The sequence below is a fragment of the Denticeps clupeoides genome, chromosome 5 (genome assembly GCF_900700375.1).
Source record: "Denticeps clupeoides chromosome 5, fDenClu1.1, whole genome shotgun sequence".
NCBI classification, from domain to species: Eukaryota; Metazoa; Chordata; class Actinopteri; order Clupeiformes; family Denticipitidae; genus Denticeps; species Denticeps clupeoides.
Window position 1 is genome coordinate 20,075,098 of NC_041711.1, and position 25,520 is coordinate 20,100,617.

Below are 25,520 nucleotides of genomic sequence, written 5' to 3' on the forward strand. Positions count from 1 at the left end.
AATGAAATGATTCAGGCTGAATGCTGTGAGGCCAGGATGGTGAATGACTAATCCGATCCAAAGCCTGATCTTTGGACCACTTTATATCCAGACAAAGAAGGCAATAAAATCCCTGTTGTATTGCAGCAGGTGTGAGCCACAACCCGGCCGCAGCACCCTTCTCTGAAATGTGGACGGCTCTCCAAACAGCTCACACTTCACACTGGCATTTGCATTTCAAACCGACGGCGGGGCAACGTGGTCGAGGAGCTGGCGCTTTCATCCACCACTGCCTTCAGCTGCCGTCTCTTTCTCCAGATCTGTATTCCAGCATCACCTCAGCATACGGATTCCTTTCGAAAGCATCTAAAGCCAATTTGTGCAATTTTTCATCTCTGAAATATCACCCCTCGCTCAAAGCCACTCAGGTGGCTTCGCTTGGGCATGGTGTGAAAATAAATATGGAATGCATTTTTAATGAACCCAGGCATGATGGGATGCTTTCACAAAGCTTTGTATCTCCAGTCGTATCCATGAAACGTGGCAGAACTCTGCACGTGCAAGATAAAGCACCCTGCCACCCTCCAAAAAAAAGTTACAGCCTGCTCGCTGCGTAGCTTAGATTGAAGGTAATAAGTTACTTTTATGCAGTTCTTTGAAATCAAGAGCTTTCTGAGAACTGAGATGAAGTCGGAGCAATTTCCGTTGCATTCCGCTTAATTCAGCCCCCACACACAGACTCTTAGATCACAAAAACACATTATCATTTTATATATTCATTTATTCCACAAACAAGGGGGGGGACACACACACATTTATGATTACACTGGTATTTTAAATTATGATGAGGACACTCACCCACACTCAACACACGCAAGTTCTTAAAACACAGGACACATGCACACACCAGAATGCTTTCTGTAGTTAAAGGGTTGAGTGGAGAGCCAGGAGGGGAAAAGCCTCCTAGATTAGCCTTTACCGGACATGAAAGGCCACGATGGTATGGAAGTGGATTTACAGTGAAATCCTGTTTCCTGCCATGGTTATGCAGAGTGTGGTGGGTCAGTGTGTGGGGGCTGGGAAGGGCTTGTGTTGTCAAACAGCATTTAAAGGAAAGTGGACAAAGCTAAAAAAAAAACTGCCTTTACTGGATTATTATAACTAGTAAACATCTGTCACTTGAATTGGGTTCATTGAACCTATTACTACCTGAATTTTTAAACATAAAAATGATAATTATAAGTAAAAAAAATTCAATAAAGAATCATTAGGGGTTTTCTTCAAAGCTGTGTTTGTGTAAAAGAGAAAAAAATCAATGTGAACAGCAGTCCAACAGCCTGTGCTGTGGCCAGATGTGAGAGAATTTAAACAAGGCGTGCATCACTCCCCCTCACCACGATTCACTGTGCAAAATCAAAAGCACCGATATTCACTGAGGTCAACGACTGAGTCTCATTGTTAAGCTGTGAGATGGTGAAGGAGCTCCACCATCAGTCCAGCTGGTCATAGGCAGGGAGGCCAAAGAGCTCAGGCCTGAAGTCCTCCATGCTCTCCAGCAGCAATGCAGCCTCTTGGGTAAGAGCACGGTCCAGGTTGGCATCAGGGATCATCACCACCTGCATTCCTGCCGCCAGGGCTGCTTTTACACCATTGGGTGCGTCCTCAAAGACCAGGCACTGTAAAGACACCAATAACAAGTTCAGATGTTCAATAATTTGACTTTGCTCCAAACCCTAGACCTTCTGGAAAAGCAGGAAAAGTCCATAGTCCATTAGAACCCTCAATTAATCTTGGAAAACAACAGCAGCAACAATAATATTATAATTAACATGTTAAACATTGCAATTCCTTTAGAAATATTTAACAATAAACACATTCAATTAATGTTTAAATCCTGTGTGGTGTCTGACCTATGACAAAGGTGCGAAATCCCAACATTCAGATGGAGACAGACAATGAAGTTGATGCATTGCTGTTGAGGAGACACTTCTTTTATTCTAGCGTGCAGAGACAGGAAATCGGGTGCAACCAGATGAAAATAATCATATCACAGACAGTACTGTGTGACACGTGGCTCACAACATTTTTGGGCATGTCATCTGGAGCAACCTTTAGGCAGGATTTTAAAGCATATAAAGTTCCCCAATTAACTATTAGACTTAATTGGTTAATTACGTCTGCAGCGTTTTATTTAAAATAACCACACTCACTCCCCATCTAAGCCGCTTTCATCATTTGTCTCTGTATTAGTCTAAAATCTGCTTTTTAGCAAGCTTTAGTCTTATGAATTAATCATGATAAATTAATTTCAAAATGTGCAATTAATTTGTTATATTTACTATGTAACTGACAACCCTACATAATAAGAAGAAAAAAGTGCAAATGGAGGCACTTTATGTTTGAACATGTCTGAACAGGAACAATGGGTGTGACCCCTGTGCATTGTAAGGAACAACCTACAGCGCTGGCATGCATAAGCCCCATTTAGTAAAACGGCTTGCAATTGCAGCAGAAATTGCGATCACTGGTAAGTGGGCATGGTCTCCAATTAAAACTCCAAATTATTCAAAAAGCCAAGCAAATCACTAATAATTGGAAGCCCTTGCTTTGTCTTGAGCAGAGCAGGTAAAAAAAACTGAACAGCAGCTTTAGCTAACAATGTTACTTTCATCAGGATTAGGGACGTTCAGCAAGCAAAACGCCACAGAGGTCCTGTAATTATCCAGAAGAGATGTCTCCATCTCACAGAGGAGGCAGGCTGAGGGAAGAGCTTCATATACAGAACTGCCCTAGGATTTCTCAAAACATCTGTCACAAAACACCTCAGCCAACGCAGAACTATAATACAGTAAAATAGAAAATCTCTCCATCCATTCTCTAAACCCTCTTAACAGACCCAATTTCTCAATGGCACCGGTGCGACCAGGCGTTCAGGGGAAAACAAACTCTCTGTGACCTCCCTGTGGTTCGAGCAACAGACACATATTAGGTCCATGTAGTATTTTAAACGAATCAGAGATCATGAAGGGTGGGGCCCCTTCTGACTGGCTGTGGTCCAGGTATTCCTGTACGTTTGAAAGTACACATGCTGCAGTCAGTCAAAGAGAGGTGAGTAGCCTGTCCGAGTGGATGTAGCCATGGATTAGAGCTTTAATCAGGCCTTAAAACTCCGACCCGATCCCGACAAGTACAGCTTTTTAAAAGAATAATGTATCCGACATTATTGCAGCGGCGGATGCCAGCTAACATTTACATTTACAGCATTTATCAGACTCCTTATCCACAGCAACTCACAATCAGTAGTTACAGGGACAGATGTAATTTGTAATTTGAGGTGGCTGAAGTAGACCCATTTTTCATCTCAGCCCTTCTGGGGCAGGGGTGGCCTAGCGGTTGAGGAAGCGGCCCCGTAATCAGAAGGTTGCCGGTTCGAATCCCGACCCGCCAAGGTGTCACTGAGGTGCCACTGAGCAAAGCACCGTCCCCACACACTGCTCCCCGGGCGCCTGTCATGGCTGCCCACTGCTCACTCAGGGTGATGGGTTAAATGCAGAGGACAAATTTCACTGTGTGCATTGTGTGCTGTGTATCACATGTGACAATCACTTCACTTTATTATTCTCTCGTGTGTCTCTTTCTGAGAGAGTCACATAGTGTCTCCTGGGTAATGCAGTTTATAAAAGGTCATTATGAGTCACCCAGAGCCTGATAAGGATGGAGCAGAAAAAAGTGTCAGCAACTTGTGCAAAGTACCACTTGGCAAAAAAAAAAAAAATAAAAATAGAAAAGTAAAAGGTATCACTAGTGTGTACTCGTAAGTACCGGCCTATTCTGAGCACTGTATCTAATGCATAAATCATACTGTTGTTATAAGGCCCGCAACAAGGCCTGTGACATCAAAAAGAACATGAGGAGAGAAGCTCCAGAGGCTTTCCAGGTAGAAACAGCTGTGGAAACTGCCAGCTGTCACCCTGCTCGTGCACACACACGCACACACACACACACACACACACACACACATGCAAGATTCATCAGAAGCAGGTTACTCGACAGTCACAGAGCATCGGAATTAGCACTGCAGCACACAGATGGAGGAGAAAACTACCGCTAAATCTGGGCATGAGGACGTGTGGACAGCCAACAGAGCATGTTGTAAATTGCTTATTGTAATTTTTACAATTTAGAAAATAGGTTTGTTACAGCCACATAAAATATCGATCTTATCCATAATTTTATGTGTCAAAATATTTGCATAGTATGTTCATTATAATCTTGATTTTAAATTTTAAGTGAAATCTCATCACATCTCTTTTATACTATGCTACCTTGATGGAATTACTGGTATAAGCATCTATAATGCTTTTCAGTACTGTTCACATTCTTATTCTCAAAACATCAAAAAGTGTCTAAAAAAGGCCAATATCTCAGGGTAGAGAACTCAACCCTGACTATTATTACTGGTCAAATCACTAATGGTAAAATGGTTGAAATAAAACTAAAAATTATTGAATGTATCTGTGTTACATGAGGTGAAGCATCCATAGCTAGAATTGTGATATAATCTTGAATATTGGTCACAGAACGACAGAAACAAAATAGTAACAAAATGAATTTTCAAACTATATATTAATATCACCACTACCATTAATAAATTGGTTTCATTCCATGATCACACTGTAACATGGAATGACATTTACCACTTCATATGTGAAGATAAATGTGGAGTGTGCTCCAAGCTGCTCGCTCTCTGCGCCGCAATGACATCTCCATAACGGACCAGGCCTGACCTGACACACGGCTTTCCATCAGCGAGCAACCGCTGCTGGAAAATGTCAAGAACCCGATGACCATTGCAGTCTCTCAGTGTGACTAACATTTCCTCTACATTTGAGCACCACAAACACACACACACACACACACACACACACACACACACACACGCACACACAGGCACACAATGAAAGGAAAATACCATGAAGAGGAAAGAGACTGCAACAGGCCTTGGGAAAAAAATCTCATTAAATTACCTCTTGCTGTCAGTGGTGTAGTGGAGCTTGTGTCTGTGTGCCACAGCCTTGTCTGAAAGAGCTCCCAATTCTACAATGAGCTCCGCACATCTCTCATTCTCTCTCTCTCTCACACACACACACACACACACACACACACACACACACACACACACACACACACAAACACACTTGCGAGTACACACTATCCGAAACACACTCATATACAAGCACTAATCCCTTCAGCATACATGCAAGGGTCAGCCAAGGATTTCCCATTAGTTCTCATTTCCAAATAAAACAGCTACTTTGGTAAGAAACCTTTCGTTTTCATTCGCTCGCACACTCTTGGAAGATACAACTATAGAATTATTCATGGATTTATGTATTTCTTCATCAGATAACACTGTGCAAGCTCTCATTTCAGCCTTTATTAGTCTTAATCAAGTCCATACTCATATCAGTGTCTGAGCATCTAAAAGTCTCAGCAATTTGGTCATATTTTAAAGTGAAAGTGAAGTGTTTGTCATTGTGATACACAGCACAGCACATGGTCAGAATTATCAACTATTTTAGTTCAGTTTTAGTCAATGAGAACTGATGACATTTTAGTCACATTTTAGTCAATGAAAATGCAACTCTATTTAACTAAACCAGCAAATTGTATTGATATTTAAACTCCAGTTTTGTACCTGCCGACTCACGGAATGACAAAAACAACACTAGTGAGACAAATTACATCTTTCATCTCTTGTTTATATGCATCATTTTCTGGTGATGGATTGCACATAAAATACTTGACATTTTTTTGGAGTCGTGTGTACAAAATGCAGCCTTACAGAAGCAAAACCCAACCTGAAACAAGGAATCTCTGCATCGCAACATAGAATGAAGCCTAATGTCAACTACTGCATATGAAACAGAAGAGCTGGCGGAAGAGATGTTTGGGGGAAGTCGTATGCAGGCCGCGAGCGCTGGGGAAATGGAGGCAGGACGTGCGAGTAAGGGAGGAATGGTTGTTAAAGGGAAGAGTGCTCTGACAGTGATAGATTGCACGCTGCATCTTGTAAATGATGGGAGTGCCTGCGGCGAGCTGCGGGGGCAGACACGCACAGTTTTATCATCTCTGTTACAGGCCAGCAAAACACACTACCCCCACACTGCAGCCAGCCAGGCCGGACACATGTGGAAGCACCAGACTTTGTTAGTGAACTTTCAGGCCGCGGGGGAGGAGTGCAATGGGTGGCTATTGACATCTCCATCACTTTGTCTAAGAACCGAATCCTCAACATCCTGGAAATTGTCCAGAGAGAGAGAGAGAGAGAGAGAGAGAGAGAGGCGGAGGCGAGAGGTGTTTAGCCTAGTGGTCAACACCCCTTACTACAAAATACCAACCAGCCGACCTACAGCAGCATTAACCTCCACCCCAAATGCTGCTCTTGGGGGACAGTACATGTAATTATTGAACTAGTGAGAGCTAAATTAAGGAAAATATTATCCCACAGGTACAAATCCATGTAGTAAAGTATGCTGTCAGTAATTAGCAGGGATGTGGATCACAAAGAATCCTGCGGTACGATGTGTTCCCCATGACAATGATTAGATCACAATACTGGGATAATTGATATATTAATTATCAGTATAATTTCTGCAAAGATAAGCCAAAAAAATTTAAAGGAAACATTTTGTTATAGATTATAATATTTCAGTTCAATTCATTGCTTGGATTTGATTCATTTTGAAATAGCAGATACTGAGAACAATTTATTTTTTTTAACTTATCACCAAAGGATGTTTAAAATGTATTGCTGTATTGATTTGTTTTGTCCCACCCCTAGAAATGAGAAATACTTAACAGGCATCATGGTATTAAAACTAGCAAAACAAAAGGCTTAGAACAAGAAAGCATCCTCAAAAACAGTGGGTGCCATGTCAAAACCATCTGATTTCAGTCCCTTGGTGCCTAATGACTGAATACAGAGAATTTAAGTCAGGCTGGACTCCCGCACAGTCCCTTTCTTTCCTTAAATCAGTCTGGATAAATGAGTCCACAAAGAAACCAGGCCAGGTTATATCAACTCATATGTCATTATTACCTGGCCACGGCTGCACGGTGCTTGCAACGGCTGCACATATACTAAAATTGGATCGATACAGAGAAGATTAGCATGGCACCTGCGAAAGGATGACACGTAAATCCGTGAAGTGCTCCATACTGGGGCAGTGGTGGCCTAGTGGTTAACGAAGTGGCCCCGTAATCAGAAGGTTGCCGGTTTGAATCCCGATCCGCCAAGGTGCCACTGAGGTGCCACTGAGCAAAGCACCGTCCCCACACACTGCTCCCCGGGCGCCTGTCATGGCTGCACCCTGCTCACTCAGGGTGATGGGTTAAAATCAGAGGACATATTTCACTGTGTGCACCGTGTGTTGTGCTGCACAATGACAATCACTTCACTTTTTGACCAAATGACAGGTATGCTATGGTATTTTCTCATCTAATATCATAATTCAAGTGTAGCTGAATTATTACATATTATTACACATACTATTACTACCATTACACTTGTTCAGATAAAATCATGTCCATATCCCATGTTTAACCAAATTATATGTGGACCAACCTGAAATAGAACCATCCTACATATAATATCAGTTTTCAATGAGGCTAGAGTCCTCCTGCCTGTCAACACCTTTTAGCATTATTAGTTATGGGTTTTTGTATTGTTCTAATTTGCATCGTGGAATCTCATAAAAGCTTAAATCAGGACTTCTCAACCATTAATCTACAAAAAAAAAAAAAAAAGACACAAGAGCTGGATGCATCAATGGAGGGACATCTGTAATTCTGAGAACATGCAGCAAATTCAGCTCAGCACCATAGTAAACATCAAAACAACATCAACAATATCAGCGTCCAAGTCTTCTACCACTCTGTGACAGCACAGACCTGACACACCTGATCTAACTACTAATTTATCAAACATCACAGCCACATCTTCTTGTAATCCCCCCCCCCAATTATTGTGGAGATATTAGTGCTTTAGTCCTATCTTGAGTTTGTGGCTGAAACTAAATGATGCTCATGCAAAATTCATTTTGCTGCACTGGTACAGTGGTCACATGAAAGTGCTTACCAAAGGTTTTTTTTTTTTTTATGGCACGGCCTGCACTAAGGTTGCAGACAAACTTTGAACTCCCAAGGATTCTATTAGATACTTTTCTAAGGGTCTCGTCAGCAAAATTTTTGTTTTTTTTTATTGATGGAAGCGACACTGTCAGTTTTATATTAGCTGATAAACTCTGTTCTAAGGAGTTTAAATGGTTCTGCATTAGAGGACCTATCTTCGTCCCACTGGAACCTATTGCATGAGCATTAAAAAGGATGATGGCCATGTGTGTTGATGATAAATTGGACTTAATCTCTAATTTCATATCTCATTTCCCCAGGCCCTGCTGGCATTTTACTCAGATGAAGGAAGGTGTGTGATCAATACTCTCACTCCCCTCAATAAACACTAACGCCCCTCTGCTGAAACCACAAAGCTGGCCCTCAGATTTGCTTAGCGCAGCAACACCAACATCTCCGGGAGGACTTTCTGTGACAATGGTTATATGTAGATAAAGAGCTCAGCTGAGACTGAATAAAACATCTATAATCACAGCATAGTTTTCTACACAAGTGGGAGAAAAAGAGAGAGAGGGACCGAGAGAGAGAGAGAGAGAGAGAGAGAGATCAACTTACAGTGTGACCCTTGTTCCAGACATGACCGCATTGCGAGCTAAAATGAGCTACTTTTCTGAATGCTTCTTCAGACCCCATTTGTTTGCTCTTTATTTATCTAAACACTTTCAGGATCATTATCATTAAAACGAACATATTTTACTTTTAAAAAGGAAAGGGTTGAAAAGAGAGGGTTTTATGAGACAAATGGACTCATCAATCTATTTAATGACCTTGAATACAAAAGTAGAGATGATTACATTAAATTGCCTACAGTACACAGTACATTAATTAGTTTATTGCTTCAACGGAAGCTTTGTCGAAAAAATGGGCTTTCTATGTACACTATAGCTATAACTTTTGTTATATATTGTACATATTACATTGAATAAAACCAGTCATCTCAATGACTGCTGTCATGGAGTTGATATGTAGGGAGCAACACAGCCAGACAGTTCTGTTAGAAGCAAGCAAAATATACACTGAACTGTGATGCAAGGCAATTGGTTCAGAGAATCTCAAGGTGTCTTCCCAATATGCAGAAAATGCCACCAGAAGGGGTAAGAAAAGAGAACTGGTGCCTAGGCTCAGTGATGGAAAGGGAAGGTTAGCCCAGGACGGCTGCTGTAGTTCTGCTAAAAAAACATACTGCTGGTCATGATAGAAAGGTGTCAGAACACACAGTGCATCACAGCCAGCGTACCTGCAGGCTGAGTTGGAATGCCCATGCTGACACCTGTCCATCACAGAAAGCACTTATTGCGGTCATGTCAGTTCCAGACCTGCACAACTGGGCAAAGGATCAAGAAGGTCTGGTCTGATTTATTCTTGATTGTGGGCCTGAGGGGGAAAAGACAAGCTAGTGGAGTGAAGGTACACTGGCACATTGCAAAAATTGTTCATGGATGAATTGACATAGTGTTGATCTCATGGTGTTGATCTCAGTTCATTCAGGCACATGCTGAAAAGCTAAATTTACAGGAATTGGCAGTTTTAAAAAAAAGCAGTTTACAGGAATTGGATGGATCTGCTGCTATTGTCTTCTTCACAGGTCCATGTCAAGACAGGTCAAGGTGTTTTTATATATTTATATTTTGATGGAGAAAATATGCCATGTCATGCTGTCTTTCGCTGTAAGAGAGATTCTAATATTACCATGATTAAATACACCAATATAATTTTTTATATTTGTTGAATTTAATCATGGTAATATCAGAATCTCTCTTACAGTGAAAGACAGCCTGTCATGGCATAATTCATAATTAATCTTCATATCACAACATAACTAACACAGCCTGAGAAGAAAACAGGGTACAGAGTGAACCCCAAAAATCTACAGCAGACAGCTACCCAAAACGCAGATTTAAAATTACAATCCCTCCAGCAACACAATAAAATGCTCAAACTGAAAATACATGTTGCTGTTCCCTTTTTCCCAAACTGTTAAATTCAAATATACCAATGTAAATGTTTCTATGCACTGTCACTATGATGAATGATACCCTTTTTTCCTGTTTTCTAAGAAGCTGGAGTGGACTAGTGTTGAAGAGTGAGACTCAACACGGCATCCTGCATGAAATCTCTTCTTGCCCGCTTATATTTTTTAAGAACTTGGGGGACAAAAGAATGCCTGACTTTTCTGGGAGGAGGTAGGCCATTTCCCAGCCTCTGGTCGCAATGGAGACAGATTACTAGCTCCATACACATAACTCACCTGTGAAAGGCCTTTTGTCTTGTTTTTTTTGGAGGGACCAAACGTCTGAGGTGCTGCTTAGTATTCTGCCTGCGTTGCTCATGTCATCTCAAGCATCCAAAGTGAGGCTCAAAAGCAACTCCCTACAGTTCTCACCAAATGGCACTCGAATAAACCACTGCAGCTGGCATAGAACGGGTAAGCCCTGATCAATACTGCACTTTCAGCAGTTCATTGAGGGAAAAAGAAGAAGAAGAAAAAAAACAAAAAAATAAATAGGAGGCTCAGCTGAGCCTTCAAGCATCTGACTGATCTCAGGATCCTACAATGATGCTGAGACCAGGCCCGGTCCAGTGTGCCCTTTGAAGTTCCACACTTCAGATGTATTATTGAAATCGAGGGTACCTTATCACAGCTGCTGGAGATGCTGCAGCATCATTCTCTCGTTTCTCATTTCACGATCCCTGTATTTTTTTTTCAGACGTTCTTTGAAAATTGAAGGCATCCTTCAGCAGCAACGCTGTGAACAATGGGGTTCAACGCAATGGACGGGTTTCAATGTGAAGATATAAACACAATGTCACAATGGTGTCAGTGTCTGAATGCGAGAAGACTTGCAACACGCAAAACAAGCTGCACAGCAGACAAAGCTCTTCTCCAAGGAGACATCTTCAGGACAATTACTGGGTCAATGAACCTTACTGTAGATTCACAGAGATGCAGGACGCGGAGTTCTGCTGTCATCCAAAGAACAGATGCACTGATTTCCTGCCTTTGGCATACAGGGAGAGTCATTACAGAAATAAAGACAATTCAGGCATACAATGTAAATGTACTCTACAGGGGTGTTTAATGCGTTTTAAAGGCATGCCAATTACGCACAGTTTAAACTAGTTCTCTTTTAATCAGGCTTAAATGGTCTCTTCACCCATGTGATCTGGCATTGAAAACATTTTATTCCCACACCTCTCCCTCTGTGATTTTTTTTTCTCACGTTTTTATTGGTGTTTGGACGTCCGCGACTCTATCGATCCACCCTCAACAGCCTTTTTTGCATCTCTCATCGGGACGAAGGCGGGCACCTGCCTGGCAACATCACACACCTGAGAAAAGCTCCTCTTCCCCTTGGATAATCTTTCAGGGAAACATCTGTGAACTCAATTTAAATGAGGCAAGCAACCGTTGCTTTGAAGATGAACAAGGAACAAATGATGCAAACCTGAACTCACGAACTAAAGCAAGAGAGATAATTAACAACTGAAAATGTATTCTGCTGGCCAGTCTCTCGACCTCTCCTCACTGTCCTTGTAGTCATTCTTTTTTTGTTCCTTCGCTGATTTCTATGTGAGCTTCCTGCACACCTCAAGTGTGGCACTTAAAGAGCAGAATGAGAGTCTTCAGCCTGACAGACTGTCTCACGTTCGCCGCACGCGTCACTTTAATCACCTCCGCTAAGATTAGCAGATCCTCATCATCCTCGTATCCAGGCAGCAGAAACATTAGAAAGTGCCTCTCAGCATCCTTCCAAACACTCCAGGTGAAAAAAAGAATGGAAAAATTCATTTGATTTTAGGAGAATCTTCTGTGATCGGATTGCACTTCCAAATCGGAATTTTCCTCAAAAGGTTATTCCTCTTTCTAGCTGATAAAATGCAACATTAACATGTGCAGGTCTGTCTTGCCCCACCAACACAAATGTGCAGGTCAAACGCTCTCCTTTTCAACCTGCTAGTACTACACATCAACTTCAAGGACTGATTACACATTGTTCAGTGTAGCTAACTGATTAACATGGTTATGCAGTGCGGCAAAAAGTATTTAGCAGCCACAGATTGTGCAAGTTGTCCGACTTAAAAAGAGATGTCTATAATTTTCATCGAAGTTTCACTTGTGAGGGACAGAATGAAAGTAAAAGAAATCCAGGAAATCACACTCTATGGTTTTTAAAGAATTCATTTGTATAATGGTCCAGAAAATCAGTATTTGGTCAATAGCAAAAATACACCTTAATACTTTGTAATGTAAGCTTGTTTGGCAATGACATATTGGATTGAGGTCTGGAGACTGGATAGGCCACTCCAGAACCTTGTAATGCTTTTTACGTGGCCACTCCTTTGTTGCTTAAGCGCTGTGTTTGGGATCAATGTCATGCTGGATAATTAAGCCACATTTCATCTTCAATGCTCTCACGATACATGGCCCCATTCATTCTTTGATTCAGATCAGTCATCTTGTCCTTTGCAGAAAAGCAGCACCAAAGCATTATGGCTCATCCCAGTCTTGTGCAGGTGTCCAATCTTGTCCCTGGTGTCCTTAGACAGCTCTCTGGTGGAGGTTGGAGTCTGACTGTCTGAAGGTGTAGATAGGTGTCTTTTATGTGGACAACCAGTTCAAACAAAAGCCATTAATACAGGTAACCAGTGAAGAATAAGAACTTCTTAAAGAAACAGGTCTGTGAGGGATAGAATTGCTTGTCTGTAGGTGCTAAATACTTACTTTCTACACTATATACAAATAAATGATTTGAATGCTCCTCTGATATGTTTTTTTTGTTGCTTTTATATAGGTCTTAGTGGTCCCCTAATACTGTAACTAAAGTCTGAGTCTGTCACAATGAGATTTCCCCAGGACACACCGTCTGTAGCTATAATGAGGAAGATAGAGGCGGGATGATGAAGAGAGCGGCCTATAGAAGTTGAGGGGGCATTCAAGAAAATGACGTCACCAACACCATTCGCCAGACACAATGCTTGGTCAACGTTTTTCCAGAAAAAGACAAAGGCCTTTATGATGACAGACTAAATTCCAGATCTGACCGTCTGAGCTGACCATCTCTGAAAGCACTCTTTACACATATTGCCATTTCTTGCCACTTTTAAAACTCATACAATGTGATTTCTGTAGAAGAAAGAATCCGTAGGCCCAGACACTCCACGTGTTTCACCTTTGGTCATGGAACAGCCAAAGAACAAGTGTTTCTCAATTTAAACCTTGGTGATGTACAAGGCTAAGACGTTTTCCAAACAAGCGTCCTTGTCCAGGCGCCAATGGTGAAGCTACCCTTCATTACCCACAGTGGTATAAATATGCTTGTGAACTTACTAAAGGCGGGAGTTCTCTTGCGTGTTCCCCCCATGGCCATGGTAAAATAAACTTGGATAATCAATTCAATTGACTTCCTTTATTGCAGCTCCCCAGACTGGAAATTTCCCACCACGATTTCTTCAATATATTTTTACTTGTTTTTAAGTCAGACAACTTGCACAATCGGTGGCTGCCAAATACTTTTTGGCCCCACTGTGCATATGCACAGTACATACATATTGCTTGAGAGGATAGTGTTTTTTTTTCCTCATTTATGAACATCTTTAGTCAGTCAAAAAAAAACTGTAAGATCTTCACAATGTTAATGCAATCTTTTGAATGATTCAGAAGAGTTATTAAACTTGACATGTGTGGGGGTGTTTTTTATATCATGGTCTGGCTAGTAAAATGCATTAAAAGTAATGGTCATCATTTTGAATCATTCTGGAATAATGCACTAGAAATAACTTATCGTGCTAATCTGCGTATTTATAGCACTGCGTATTTATAGCACTGACTAAATTTTATTTAGTCAGTGCTATAAAAAAAAAGTGTCAAAACAGAAAAAATTGTTTCATGTCACTTCATGTCATCAATCGTCATTGATTTTCATGTATCTTAACTATAGCACTACTAAAAGCCAATACATATTTGATATCCATAACATGCTACAACAACTATTTTGCTTTTCTGTATCCTTAATTACATTTTAATTACCATAACCCCTTTATCCACTTTTCATATTTTAATGACTAAATACGTGTTTTAATTGCTAGGCAACCACAGAAGGTAAATTAACAGTAGCTTTATGGAGGAACTGTTTGTACTGTATATTTAGACAAAATGTACTAACAGTTGTTTGGAACAATTACTTTGCTTCCTAAAAAGACATTTCTCTACCTCTTCCTTTCATTACACCTTAGTGTTGCCAGAAGTACGATAATTGTCATATTTGTACCATAATTTGACCCTCTGTGCAATCAATATTTTGAAAACATAATGTACGATTCATTTTATTATTTCATCAGCACCTACCGGGTAAGGAAAGCACACTGCTCCCTGGGTGCCTGTCATGGCTGCCCACTGCTCACCAAGGGTGATGGGTTAAATGCAGAGGACACATTGCATTGTGTCACTGTGTGCTGTGCTGTGTATCACAATGGCAATCACTTCACCTTCATCTGGCTGCACAGACATACTTGGCTTGTTAATGCACAGTCGTCTCATGTGCCTTTACAGCCTATCAATGCATGATGTGACATATAGGTGTCAAACCTTATTTAATATAGATATATTATTATGCCCCGGAGCTTTGAACTGCACAAACTACATATCCCATAATGCAGTGCTTCAGTTGCATTGCCAGATGCTATAAGTTTTGGCTGCTTGTGCATTTGAGTTTGACCCCCTTGATGTAAACAATGATGAGTGGTTTAAGCATGGATTTACACTACACATTATACACTATAATGCACAGTCTATAGTGATAAGTGTTTATGAAGCAGATTTTCTGAGCAACCTCTGAATGGAAATGAGATGTATTTGATCCTTTTTCACAAAATACAGTTGTTTTAAGCTGTTGTTATGATACTTCAACATTTAGGATCTGTCAACACTGTTGCACTTTAAAATCTCTCTGTCCTTACGCCTCTCCAAGCTCACACGTTTCTCACCTTTTCTGGACTGGCAGCAGGAGCGAACCTGCCAGCACACACCAGGAACGAGTCTGGCTGTGGTTTGCCATTCTTCACGTCTGGGTCATCGCCAAGGACAATGTGACTGAAGAGGCTGAAGAAGTCCTTGTGGCGACTGGTTTTCATCTCGAAGGTCACCCCTGCTGAGCTGGTGGCAACAGCCATAGGTACACTGTGCTTGTGTAGGTGTCTGACAAGCTTCTCCACCCCTGGTTAAAGGGAAGGATGGAGTTTTTTTTTTTATTAAGGTTCAATCAGTATTAAAATAACATATTAAATTGACACACAATTATAACTGGACTGATAACAGTACCTGGCATGAGGGATGCAGTAGGGAATATTCTGTTTTGTATATTTCTGCTTTCTTCCAGCAGTTCCTCTGGGCTCATTGGAAGTTCAAGGCTATCAACAATAATTTTACAAGCATCCAAGGCTTTTTTGCCCATTACACAGGACTTCACCTCCCATGTGTACTTTTTACCGAAGCGATCGCATATCTCCTGGAAAGACACGGTGTACAGCCGCTCTGTGTCTGCACAGGGGGGAAAGGGAACAAATAAGTGATGTAGAGAGCATACAAAGTACTGGGATAATGAACCTCAAACATGATGGTTATATAGAAACAGGGTAGGAACCGTCACATTTTCAGATGGATTATCAGGAGCGAATTCATGTTGGGTGGTTCATTAGCTCTGTATGACATTGTGTGCAGAAGGTAAAGTGAATCGCGATTTGACAAAACTAGTGCTTTCAGCTCAAAGATAAGGATAGGCTGGTAGGACAAAATATTAATGCTCACCCAACAACAGCCCATCCATGTCAAAAAGCACATGGGTGACGGTCTTAAATTGTTTCGCCGCTGACATTTTACGCTGCCTTTTGCTTTACTGTGAACTAGAAATAATATGGCCGACTGAAAGCGTACTTCCTACATTTTCTTAAGCATTGTGATAATATAAAACCTTCAGAAAATGTCAGAAAAATACAAAAAGATGAATTTTAAATGAGGTATCCTTGCCTATCTTAATGTAGCGTGAGCGATGAGTCCAATATTTGGCGTGATAAAAAAAAGAGACAGTCATTTTTATGGTCGGCCAGATCTTTTTGATGCAAGGATTTGTGGGTAATGTAGTTTACAAGGCGCTAAGTCGACCGCCACTCAGATTTTAACATTCTATAAATTCTATAATGTTTCTATAATGTTTAAAGTAAACATTATGTTGATTTTAAATACCTTTCTGTTTATTGTGGAAAATAGAAGTTCCTGTAAATAAGTATCAGATATTTCCAGACAAAAATTCACTTATCTTCCTGAAATAAATGGACCTTTTTATAAGTGAATGAAAAACTAATGCAACTTGCTTTCAAAGAACACAGAGGGCAAATCATGATGGCTTAATTGCTGTATTCTGACACTCTGGATCCATCAGCACACACCCCAGTCTAATCAGCAGCCCGGAGGCTGAGCCAGGAAGGTGTGGTGAAAGCTCTTAGACCAGGAAGCTCCACCATATTTCCAGAGGTAATTGGAGACCTCAGTGTAAACAGCATTTGTCTCATTAGGAAAAAGGAATGTCAAGGCAATGTGGAGGAAAACGTATAGCTTGAAACGGCTAATGAGGCTATGGATTTCGGGTCTGAATGGCTCAGGATGAAGGAGGGCCCGCATTCTACTTAGCATTGTCTACCTTCCTCGGTGTAGCTACCCTACTGGGGATTGTGCAACACTTGTGAGGGGATTTTTGTCCCTATACATTAATACTTAATTAGTTTCCAAAGACTCCCAGGCATCAATAGTCAGCGTAAAGTGACTTAATTGTACAAATATATAATGAAGTTACTTATTTACTGTGGGGATGGAGTGACTTGAAGCATACAAGGAGGGATCCGTTGGGCAAGATGATTTCAATTTAAAATGACCTTGAAAATAGCATTGAACAATTGGGTTTAATTTCCTTCCCTTAAAGGTCTAATGTGCCAAGTCAGATTAGACAATGCAGTTATCATGACATGACAGGGACTGTGTGGGAGTTCATCTATTCTGTTATGGTGTTTGCTTATCATTTAAACAATTAGAAATATACACGATTTTTCTAAGGGATCCGCTTACATTTGTCAGAGCAAACCAGAGTGTGCTGGGAATTGGAATTCTTTTAACATTTTCACTCAGCAGCAAAGCAAATGTGCCATTTGCCAAGCTTACTCACACATGCACTAATGCATGCTCACAAATGCTGGAGGTAAGTGTGTGTGTGACATTTGACAGGCCAGAATGCAGCACACACCACTGACTCATACATGAAGGTGCACTTCATGTAAACCACAGAATACACGTTGTGCTCCAGGCGAGTGAAGAGTTAAGTCGCATAGCAAAGCTGAGAAAATAGCAAAATGGGATCTAAATATAGCCCTGGAATTAATGTACGTCCATGAAGAGAAAAGCCATCAAAAAGCCTGAGGGAGCTGAGAAGCAAACCCAGGTGTGATTGCAGTACAAGACTGATGTCACAACACGTGACCTTGTCAAAACACTAAACTCAGATTTATTTTTTCCTACCGGATATAATGCCAGATAACAGTACAGAGCCTGAGGTGGGGTGGGGGAAGTATTTGATTTATTTCATGCCCTGGTACTTTCAGGTACTGAAGTAGCATTGCATTCTACAAATAGCCAGTATGGTGTAATAGCACTTAGATTAACAGACAAAAATGCCGTGGTGTTGTGACATGCCCATTCCATGACAGCTGCCCGAGACTTGGGGTCAGGGAGAGGGATGCCGTTTCATCTTCTCAAGAGTCATAGTTGTCCTTAGCATTAAAAATGTAATGCACTGCTTCCTGGATCAAGTTCTTCCAGGGGTAAATTTAACTTAGACATTCCTGAAACATCCACAGAGGTGCTGCTCTTTGTGGCAGAGAGTCATTTAAGGGCTTAATAGATATTCTGATGAATGAAAGGAATGCAGAATCATCAGGACATGCTTTGAATAAGGGGAAATAAAAATGTGTATCTATTTCCTAGAGAGCCATACTGATGTGGCACAACAAATTGGCTTAATGCAAAATAGCATGTTAGCCTGTAAAACAACCTTGGGTCATTACATCCAATCAAAAAACGTAAATTATAAAATGTGGACTGTTGGTTCTGTTTAGTGTTACAAAATTAATTAGGTAAATACTTTCTACTCTTACCAATTTAATGGCTTCATAAAGTGAAAGGGTGTAATGCAATTAACATCTGAACCCTTTACATCATCCTAATAATGTTGCTAGATCTGCAGTAAGTAACTGATTTGTATTACCCTTTCTGGGTAATTTTATTGCTCTAAGTCTGTCCCAAGCTATTGGCAATCATTTTAAATGAGCAAACGTGAAATGAAATGCAAATTCAGCAAGATCAATACGTTTAGCCACAGGGAGGAAAGAGCAAGGGGAAAGATTGCAAGCATCAAACTTAAGTCCTTAATGATGGTTAAACATTTGCGGAAAGGACATTTCCAGGAAAAATAGAGTTGAAAACACGTTAGCCAGGGAGACAATGATTAAATGTAATTTAACTGTAATGTCAGAAAACACTTTATCTGTACAAAAAAATTATGGAATACATGTAAAACAGAAGGACCAAACAAAAGTTTCTGCTTTGTAGTGATGGGGAACTTAATTCATGGAGGGCCAGCCAGTGTGGGTGCAGGATTTTGAGCTGACATTTCAATAAGCCAGTATTAGTGGGCTCTCCCATGGCTCTATACATCTTAATAATTGTCTCAAAACCACCTTGACCATTGATGCATTGGGTTCCCCACCCTTGCATTCCCCAAGATTACTATAGCCTTAATGAAAGCAGTCCAAAGTCATGCAATTTTGCAAATTTGCAATCCCCTGCAGTTGAAAGAAACCTCTTGAAAGATAATGCTTAAATTGCACTTTTACCTTCATTCTGCTGATTTGTAGATATTACCTCTGATATAACCTGTATGGTCCAGATTTAGAAATTGTGTTCTCTTAATAAGCATGCATTATCCTCCAAAAATGTTGCACTGCTATTCAGACTAAACCTAAAAGTTGTTGTAATGCTCTGAATTATAATGTCCTTATTCCAGAAAGGCTCTTTGCATGATACGTGATGCAGATACCTGTTCAAAAGAAATTTCTTTCCAAATCCTAAAAGTGCTGCCAAACTGCAGCCAAATATTGGATTAAAAATGCACGATCTGTGAGAAGTGATTCATGCTGAGTTTTGCTCAGTATCTTTGCTGACACAATACACATATGTGCAGGATGAAATTAGGATTGCTGCGTTCTGCTAATGGACCTCAGTGTTAATGCCCAAATCTGGGACCGGAGCGCATTAAAAGACCATAATTGCTCTGCAAGAACCGTCCCCATGCTGAGAAGCAAAGCAGAAGGCAGGATGCAAAAATAACTCCAGAGAACCCACAGCCTCATCCTTTTTTTCTCGGCAGTGGTCTAATTAGCCATACGGACGCCTTAGCCACTCCAAGTTTAAGAGTACTCTCATCGAAACACTGATGATAATAACGATGATTACGACACTCTATGGTGGCTTCGTTTGATTTTTAATTACAGACTGACTGCATTGGTGTTTAAACTAGCCGGCTACAGCAATAGTGATTAGTGCTCTGCTGTAGTGGGAAGCCCAGGTAGTTTTAGAGTTAAGGGTAACACTTTCATGTAAAATGAGAGGGCGAGGCTAACATCATAGCAAAGCCACATGCTCGATGCACAGTGTTCGTTCATACTCATTCAAATTCATTTCATGAGTGGCATAACAAAGCCCTCCAAAGACGTGAAGATGACTGAAGTCATCAAGATTTTGCTCAGAAACAGGACTCGATGTCAAATTTGCTTTCGTAGTAAAAGAAAAATCGTGGACCTCAGCCAATGAAGGCTAACAGCATTTGACAACTGTGAATGGTTCAGTGCAAAGCTCTTGAATGGCTTGATGAATTCATTTAATTTAGGTGGTTTTTATGTTGGGAAGAACGTATGCACATGTTCTGCACTTATTATGTTTTAAGATGGCATCTTCACATTTATGACGTCAACATCTGAGATCTGTTAACATAAATTTTAAGTTTTGTTCAGTAAATGAATCCCTGTATAAATCAGCACAAATCAGGTGAGGAGTATTGAACAAAATTTTATTAATACATTACTATTCTCAATCTCAACAATGCTGTTCATATTTACAAACTGCTTTTTTTCATGTTTAAATTGCTAAACATTTTATTTCTACAATATTTCACATATTTATTACTTTATTGCAGGTGCTTTATCTTGCACATACTAGATTATTACTTTATGTTACAAAGACACTGTTGATCTGTGTTTAAATTCTCTCTGTAACTAAATAACCCCTGTCTCTTGTGTATATTTTATTCCACCCCTAGTCATAGGTGTATGTTTATTTTCTTATTCCATTACATCTATTTGTTTTATGAATTGATGCAACCGGAGCCTTGTCGTCTCAGTAAAGTCTTGAGTAAGTGTGTAAATTTATTTATTTTATTTTTTTATATGATTGGCTTAATGTATAAGACCACTCTTTGTTGAGTGCCCACTGCTCACAAGGGTGATGGGTTAAAAGCAGAGGACACATTTCATTTACACCAATAAGCCATAATTCTATGAACACTTGCTTCATCTAGAGTCGATCTATAGAGGTCTAACTGGTCTGCAACAAAGAGTCCACAGTCTGTGATGCACTGTGTGTTCTGAAACCTTTCCATCATTAACATTTTCCAGGAATTTGAGCTACTTCAGATCTGATGAACATTGTCAACACTCCTCTTATTAACATTCCTCCTAACCTCAAAATGGACTAATTTCCAATGTGTCATTGGAAAGGTAAGGTGTAAAGTGGATTCATTTTAAATGCAAACATATTCAGCTGCAGTAGTAACAATGCACAAAGGACTTAGTCCTGATGTCTAGGTACTTTTAGACTACTGTGAAGACAAAAGGTTTGACAGGTCTCAAAACCACCAGGGGAAGGCTGGTAATTGGTCTCTGTTGCCTTCACTCTGGCCCAATTAAGTCTTCACTTTCCTTCCTCAGACCTCAGAAGGAAGAAGCTGGAGATGTAGGCACCAGGAAGTGGCCTGTTAATCAGTGACAAACTGATTTCTCTGCAACCATTCACATCAGCAAGCAGCCGGCTCACTGCTGGATCAGTGTCACATCCTTATCAGGAAAACTGTACAGCACAGTGACCTAAAAAGAAATATGAGACTCTCATCAGTCTTTTAAAATTTTCAAAAAGTGCATTAATGTTATAATTTAAAAAAATATGGTTATTTAGATATGCCCTTTCATTCTGCAAAGCACACAAATTGGTCTAGGAATAGAAAACATAACTAATTTAGAAAAAATATACCAAAAAATGTATAATAACCCAAATTTGCTGATACATCAGATACTCAACAGTCATGATCTGGACCGGCAGGGGTTACTCCGGATCTGGAGTTCGGACCGGAGTTTCATGTTCGTCTCGTGTAATGTTCCCTGATCATGTTCACCTGGTGTATATTTATATAATTGTATAAAACTATCCTGTTCGTGTCTGTTCGCCATCAGGTCATTGTGTGTGTTCATGTTCCCTTGTCTCTGTATTAAACCCCTCTTAAACCTCATATACTCCGAGCCTCCAGTACTGCTCACCTGGTCCTTCCATCTCTGAAGGTATGAGGAAGACACTCATCTAGACTCTTCTCTGTCTTGACCCCTCGGTGGTGGAATGAACTTCCCCTGGAGGTCATAAGAGCTCACTCACTGAGTATTTTCAAACGACAGCTCAAGACCTTTTTCTTTAGAGAATATTTAGATTAACCTTCTTATTGTCTGACTTATGTATAGAAACTACAACAGAGTGAATAAAAAGATTGTATTCATAGTTGGGGGTCCTAGTGAACCAGAATTGATCACTTCAAGGATTGTAACATGGAAGCACGTTGTAAGTCGCTCTGGATAAGGCCATCTGCCAATTGCCTTAATTGTAAAATGGTTATATTCAGCGGACCTTAGACACAGGTAAAGGTAAAGGTAAAAGGTAAATATGCATCAGAGATCTTGTGGATCTCTGTTCAGCCACAGAAAAAACAGATTTCTTGTTCTCAATTTGGAAAATTGTTTAATATTTAAATTAATTACATACTCAGATATGATATTAATCTTGCACTGAATTGCAAATGGTTAATTTTTAAAATAACAAATAGCATGTTCGTTATATTTCTGCTCTATCATCTGTCAAATGAGTGAAAGGGTTTGAGGTTTATTATTTGAATAATCAACCCCAAACCATCCTTTCAAGGAGGTAAACATAATAACACATTTTTTTAAAATCTATTTTTAAAAACAAAGACTGAAAGAACATGGTCTCCTTGTAAGAGAGGCACTTGAGGTGTCTGTTTCTACGGGCATTGGCTCAGACTCCCATAGGTAAATGCTTTAATCAGCCAGTGTCTCTCATTTGTAAACAGGTTTGTAATTGAATGTGGTGATTAAATCATTACCATATTAATGCAATCTGCACACGTTTTTAAAAAAAGAAAAGATAAGGGGAAAGAAAAAAGGACGTCAGAATGTCCTCATCTTTTCCCATTCTTATTTTTAGGGGGTTTTTTTTCCCCAGAAATGTAAGTGAAATCTATTCAGTTTTGGCTCTGCGAAACATGCTGAGAGCTTATTCCTATTGGACAAGGAGATACATCTGGAACGTAGTGTGGATTTGCATGCATCTGAGCCATTCACGCCATTAATACATTTGATGTTAACACATTCACTCACTCCTCAATCGATCTGAAAGGAGCGGTCGACTATCCCTGTCTGGAAGCTGATGTTGGTGCCAACAGGATACTTTCACTGAGCCCAGCATTTGCCTTCTTCCCCAACAGACGGAATCCAGTTTAACCCGGCTCATGACCTGCCTGCATGCTCCAATGCTGTGCTGTAGCGAGATGTTTATAGTAATGGAGCCGTAAAATGCATCCAAACCTTTGAGTTGCCTGTCCATGGGAGTGCGAGGCACTGTTACCTGCTGAGTGACGGACAAAACAAGAGCTGTTTTTTCTGATACCGAAATGTTGTGACTCGTGGGAAATTATTACTAAATTAGAACTGTTACATGACAGTGTTTTATTATATTTCTTTTTAATATGACTATAGGTATTATTTGATTATGGGCTAAAAGTGTATGCAAACTAAAACTGTAGTTGTAGTGAAGCTGAAGAACACAGACATGCTACTGTCTGTACACCATCTGACATCTTTGCTTACTGTGATTTCGAGGCAATGGACTCAAGAAATCTAACCAGCTAGAGACAACTTTTGGGATCTTTAAGCTACATCTCACTACCCAGTCAGCTCTTCTGAATTTTCTTTTTCAAATCTGCTCCTGCAGGACCCCCTGCCACAATGTTTTTATTTCAAACCACACAGTCCTCAATCTTACACATTCATTGACTATTAATGATCGCTGAGTCTCATCAAATTAAAGTTGGAGTGGTTGCTGCAGGACAAACTCTGCACAGTTTGATAATAGGACACACACAAAAGGCAATGCAGCACCATCAAGGGATCACGGATGAGGTCTGTGAACTCGACACAAGGGTATGGTCTCGGGAGGCAAGCTCATGTTTTGCATTTGGAGAAAATCCAATATTTTTTTTTCCTTTCTGTTGAAATCCTTACCGTAAAACTACTTTCTGAGATAAGCCTTAAAAGTGGGCTGCTTGTCTGATGCTCTGATGCCGACAACATTGACAGGACATCTGACAGACGTATTAGTTCATATACACCAGGGGTCCGCAACCCTGGTCTTAAAGGGCACCAGTCCCACTTTCATGTTCCACCACATCTCAGTCAACTCAAGAACTTGGTGATAACGAGTACAGAGGTTGAACGAGGTGTGCTAAATGTGCCCTGCAGGACCAGGGTTGATGACACACTCCAAAAGTGTCAGTCATCTCATCTGAAAAAGCCACACTCTTGGCTGCTTTGGGACTCAGTTTCATCATTAAGCAATGGTTACTTAAAAGCTAGCACAAGGCACATCACCATTGTGAACTTCTTAAAACCAGGCTGAGATTGACCCACCTTATGCTGCTTTTGCAGGACAAATGGAAGAACAATACATTAAGAGGACAGAGGCCCAGGGATTTAGGGGGAATGAAAAACATTGTTCTCTTCCAGATAGAAGAAAGTAGACCTTTCCCAGCTGTGTGTGTACCGTGCCTTGTACCATTTCACAGTAATGAGCTCAGGAGATTGAGATCTCTCTGAGCGATGGGGGAGATGCTCGGTTTATAATTGCCGGGAGGTGGAATGGTGCACTCCAAAAGGTCTGCTTCTGGGGGATAAGAATGGGCCAAACCGACTCAGGAAAGGCTGTTTGTTTAAAAAAAAAAACACTTGTAAAATATAGGACTCTGCAAACTGAAAAGACATGCTTTCACAAGTAATTCATCATTCAGTTTCAGTTCCGGTGAGTGAAGAGACAAAATTTTGTTTTTTGACTGCTCAAGACATGAAGAAGTATATTTTTGCAGTACTACTTGAGAGGTAGCACATTTCACAAAGGGTTCACAAAGGTCACATGTATGTCAGAATACTTGTAATACATCACTGATAGATTTGCATGTTTGGTTTTCCAGTGGCCTCTGCTATACTGTAGATGTCTATAGCAGAGGTTGCATTTGTGTTGTCCAGTTTCACCCCCACATACTGTTCCTGTTGCATGAAAAGGAAATCGAGGAGACGGGACCTTGTGCTACAGATGCATGTGTGCCACATGCCTTTGGTTCATCCCATTACAAACTTTTACAACAAAGAAAAATTAGATTATTAAAACGATTATAATCTAGATTATAAAAGAGATGATAAAAGAATCATTCTTTTTTTTGGGGGGGGGGCTTGTTGGTAATTAGCTCCTATAACCTGTGCCCATAGACATTGCCGTAGGCAAAAACACGCTTTAAATATCTAATCTATAATTAATTATGTAATTGCTATTATATTATATTATATCTATGACTCTTGTTGCTGTTTTAATCTTTCTAATGTTTCTTAGGGAGTTTAAACTATGTAAAATATTTAACATTTAATTGGGGCCTTGACTTCCATTTCATTGATGTACTCTAATAAATTATGTGGTGTTTCTGCTATTCTAACTGTAGCCTCTGTGTCGCTCTCTGCTCCTTTTCTGCCATTATAAAATATTCCCGATGTAGGCCTACATAAAGATTCCCCATGTACCAAGTGCATTTGTTTTTTTTTTTCTTTGTTGGTACAGTAAATGACACTGGCAGTAGCAGCAGCGTAAGCAG

General features: G+C 40.3%; 1 protein-coding gene and 1 non-coding gene across 3 annotated transcripts; one reads left to right on the top strand and one right to left on the bottom strand.

Annotated features, from left to right (window-relative positions):
- Positions 1-780: 780 nt before the first annotated feature.
- On the bottom strand, positions 781-16,078 carry pudp (pseudouridine 5'-phosphatase). 2 transcript variants are annotated; one of them, XM_028980850.1, is made up of 4 exons: positions 15,977-16,078; positions 15,491-15,709; positions 15,157-15,386; positions 781-1,655 (listed from the first exon to the last, which is right to left on the bottom strand). In XM_028980850.1, the coding sequence occupies exons 1-4, from the start codon at positions 16,041-16,043 to the stop codon at positions 1,470-1,472; spliced, it is 702 nt and encodes a 233-aa protein (XP_028836683.1). In that variant the 5' UTR covers positions 16,044-16,078; the 3' UTR covers positions 781-1,469. The 2 variants fall into 2 exon arrangements, with proteins under 2 accessions (XP_028836683.1, XP_028836684.1); XM_028980851.1 differs by lacking the exon at positions 781-1,655 and adding an exon at positions 10,643-11,481.
- On the top strand, positions 7,099-7,205 carry LOC114791381 (U6 spliceosomal RNA). Its single transcript, XR_003749991.1, has one exon. It is a non-coding gene; the product is annotated as a U6 spliceosomal RNA (small nuclear RNA).
- Positions 16,079-25,520: the final 9,442 nt, after the last annotated feature.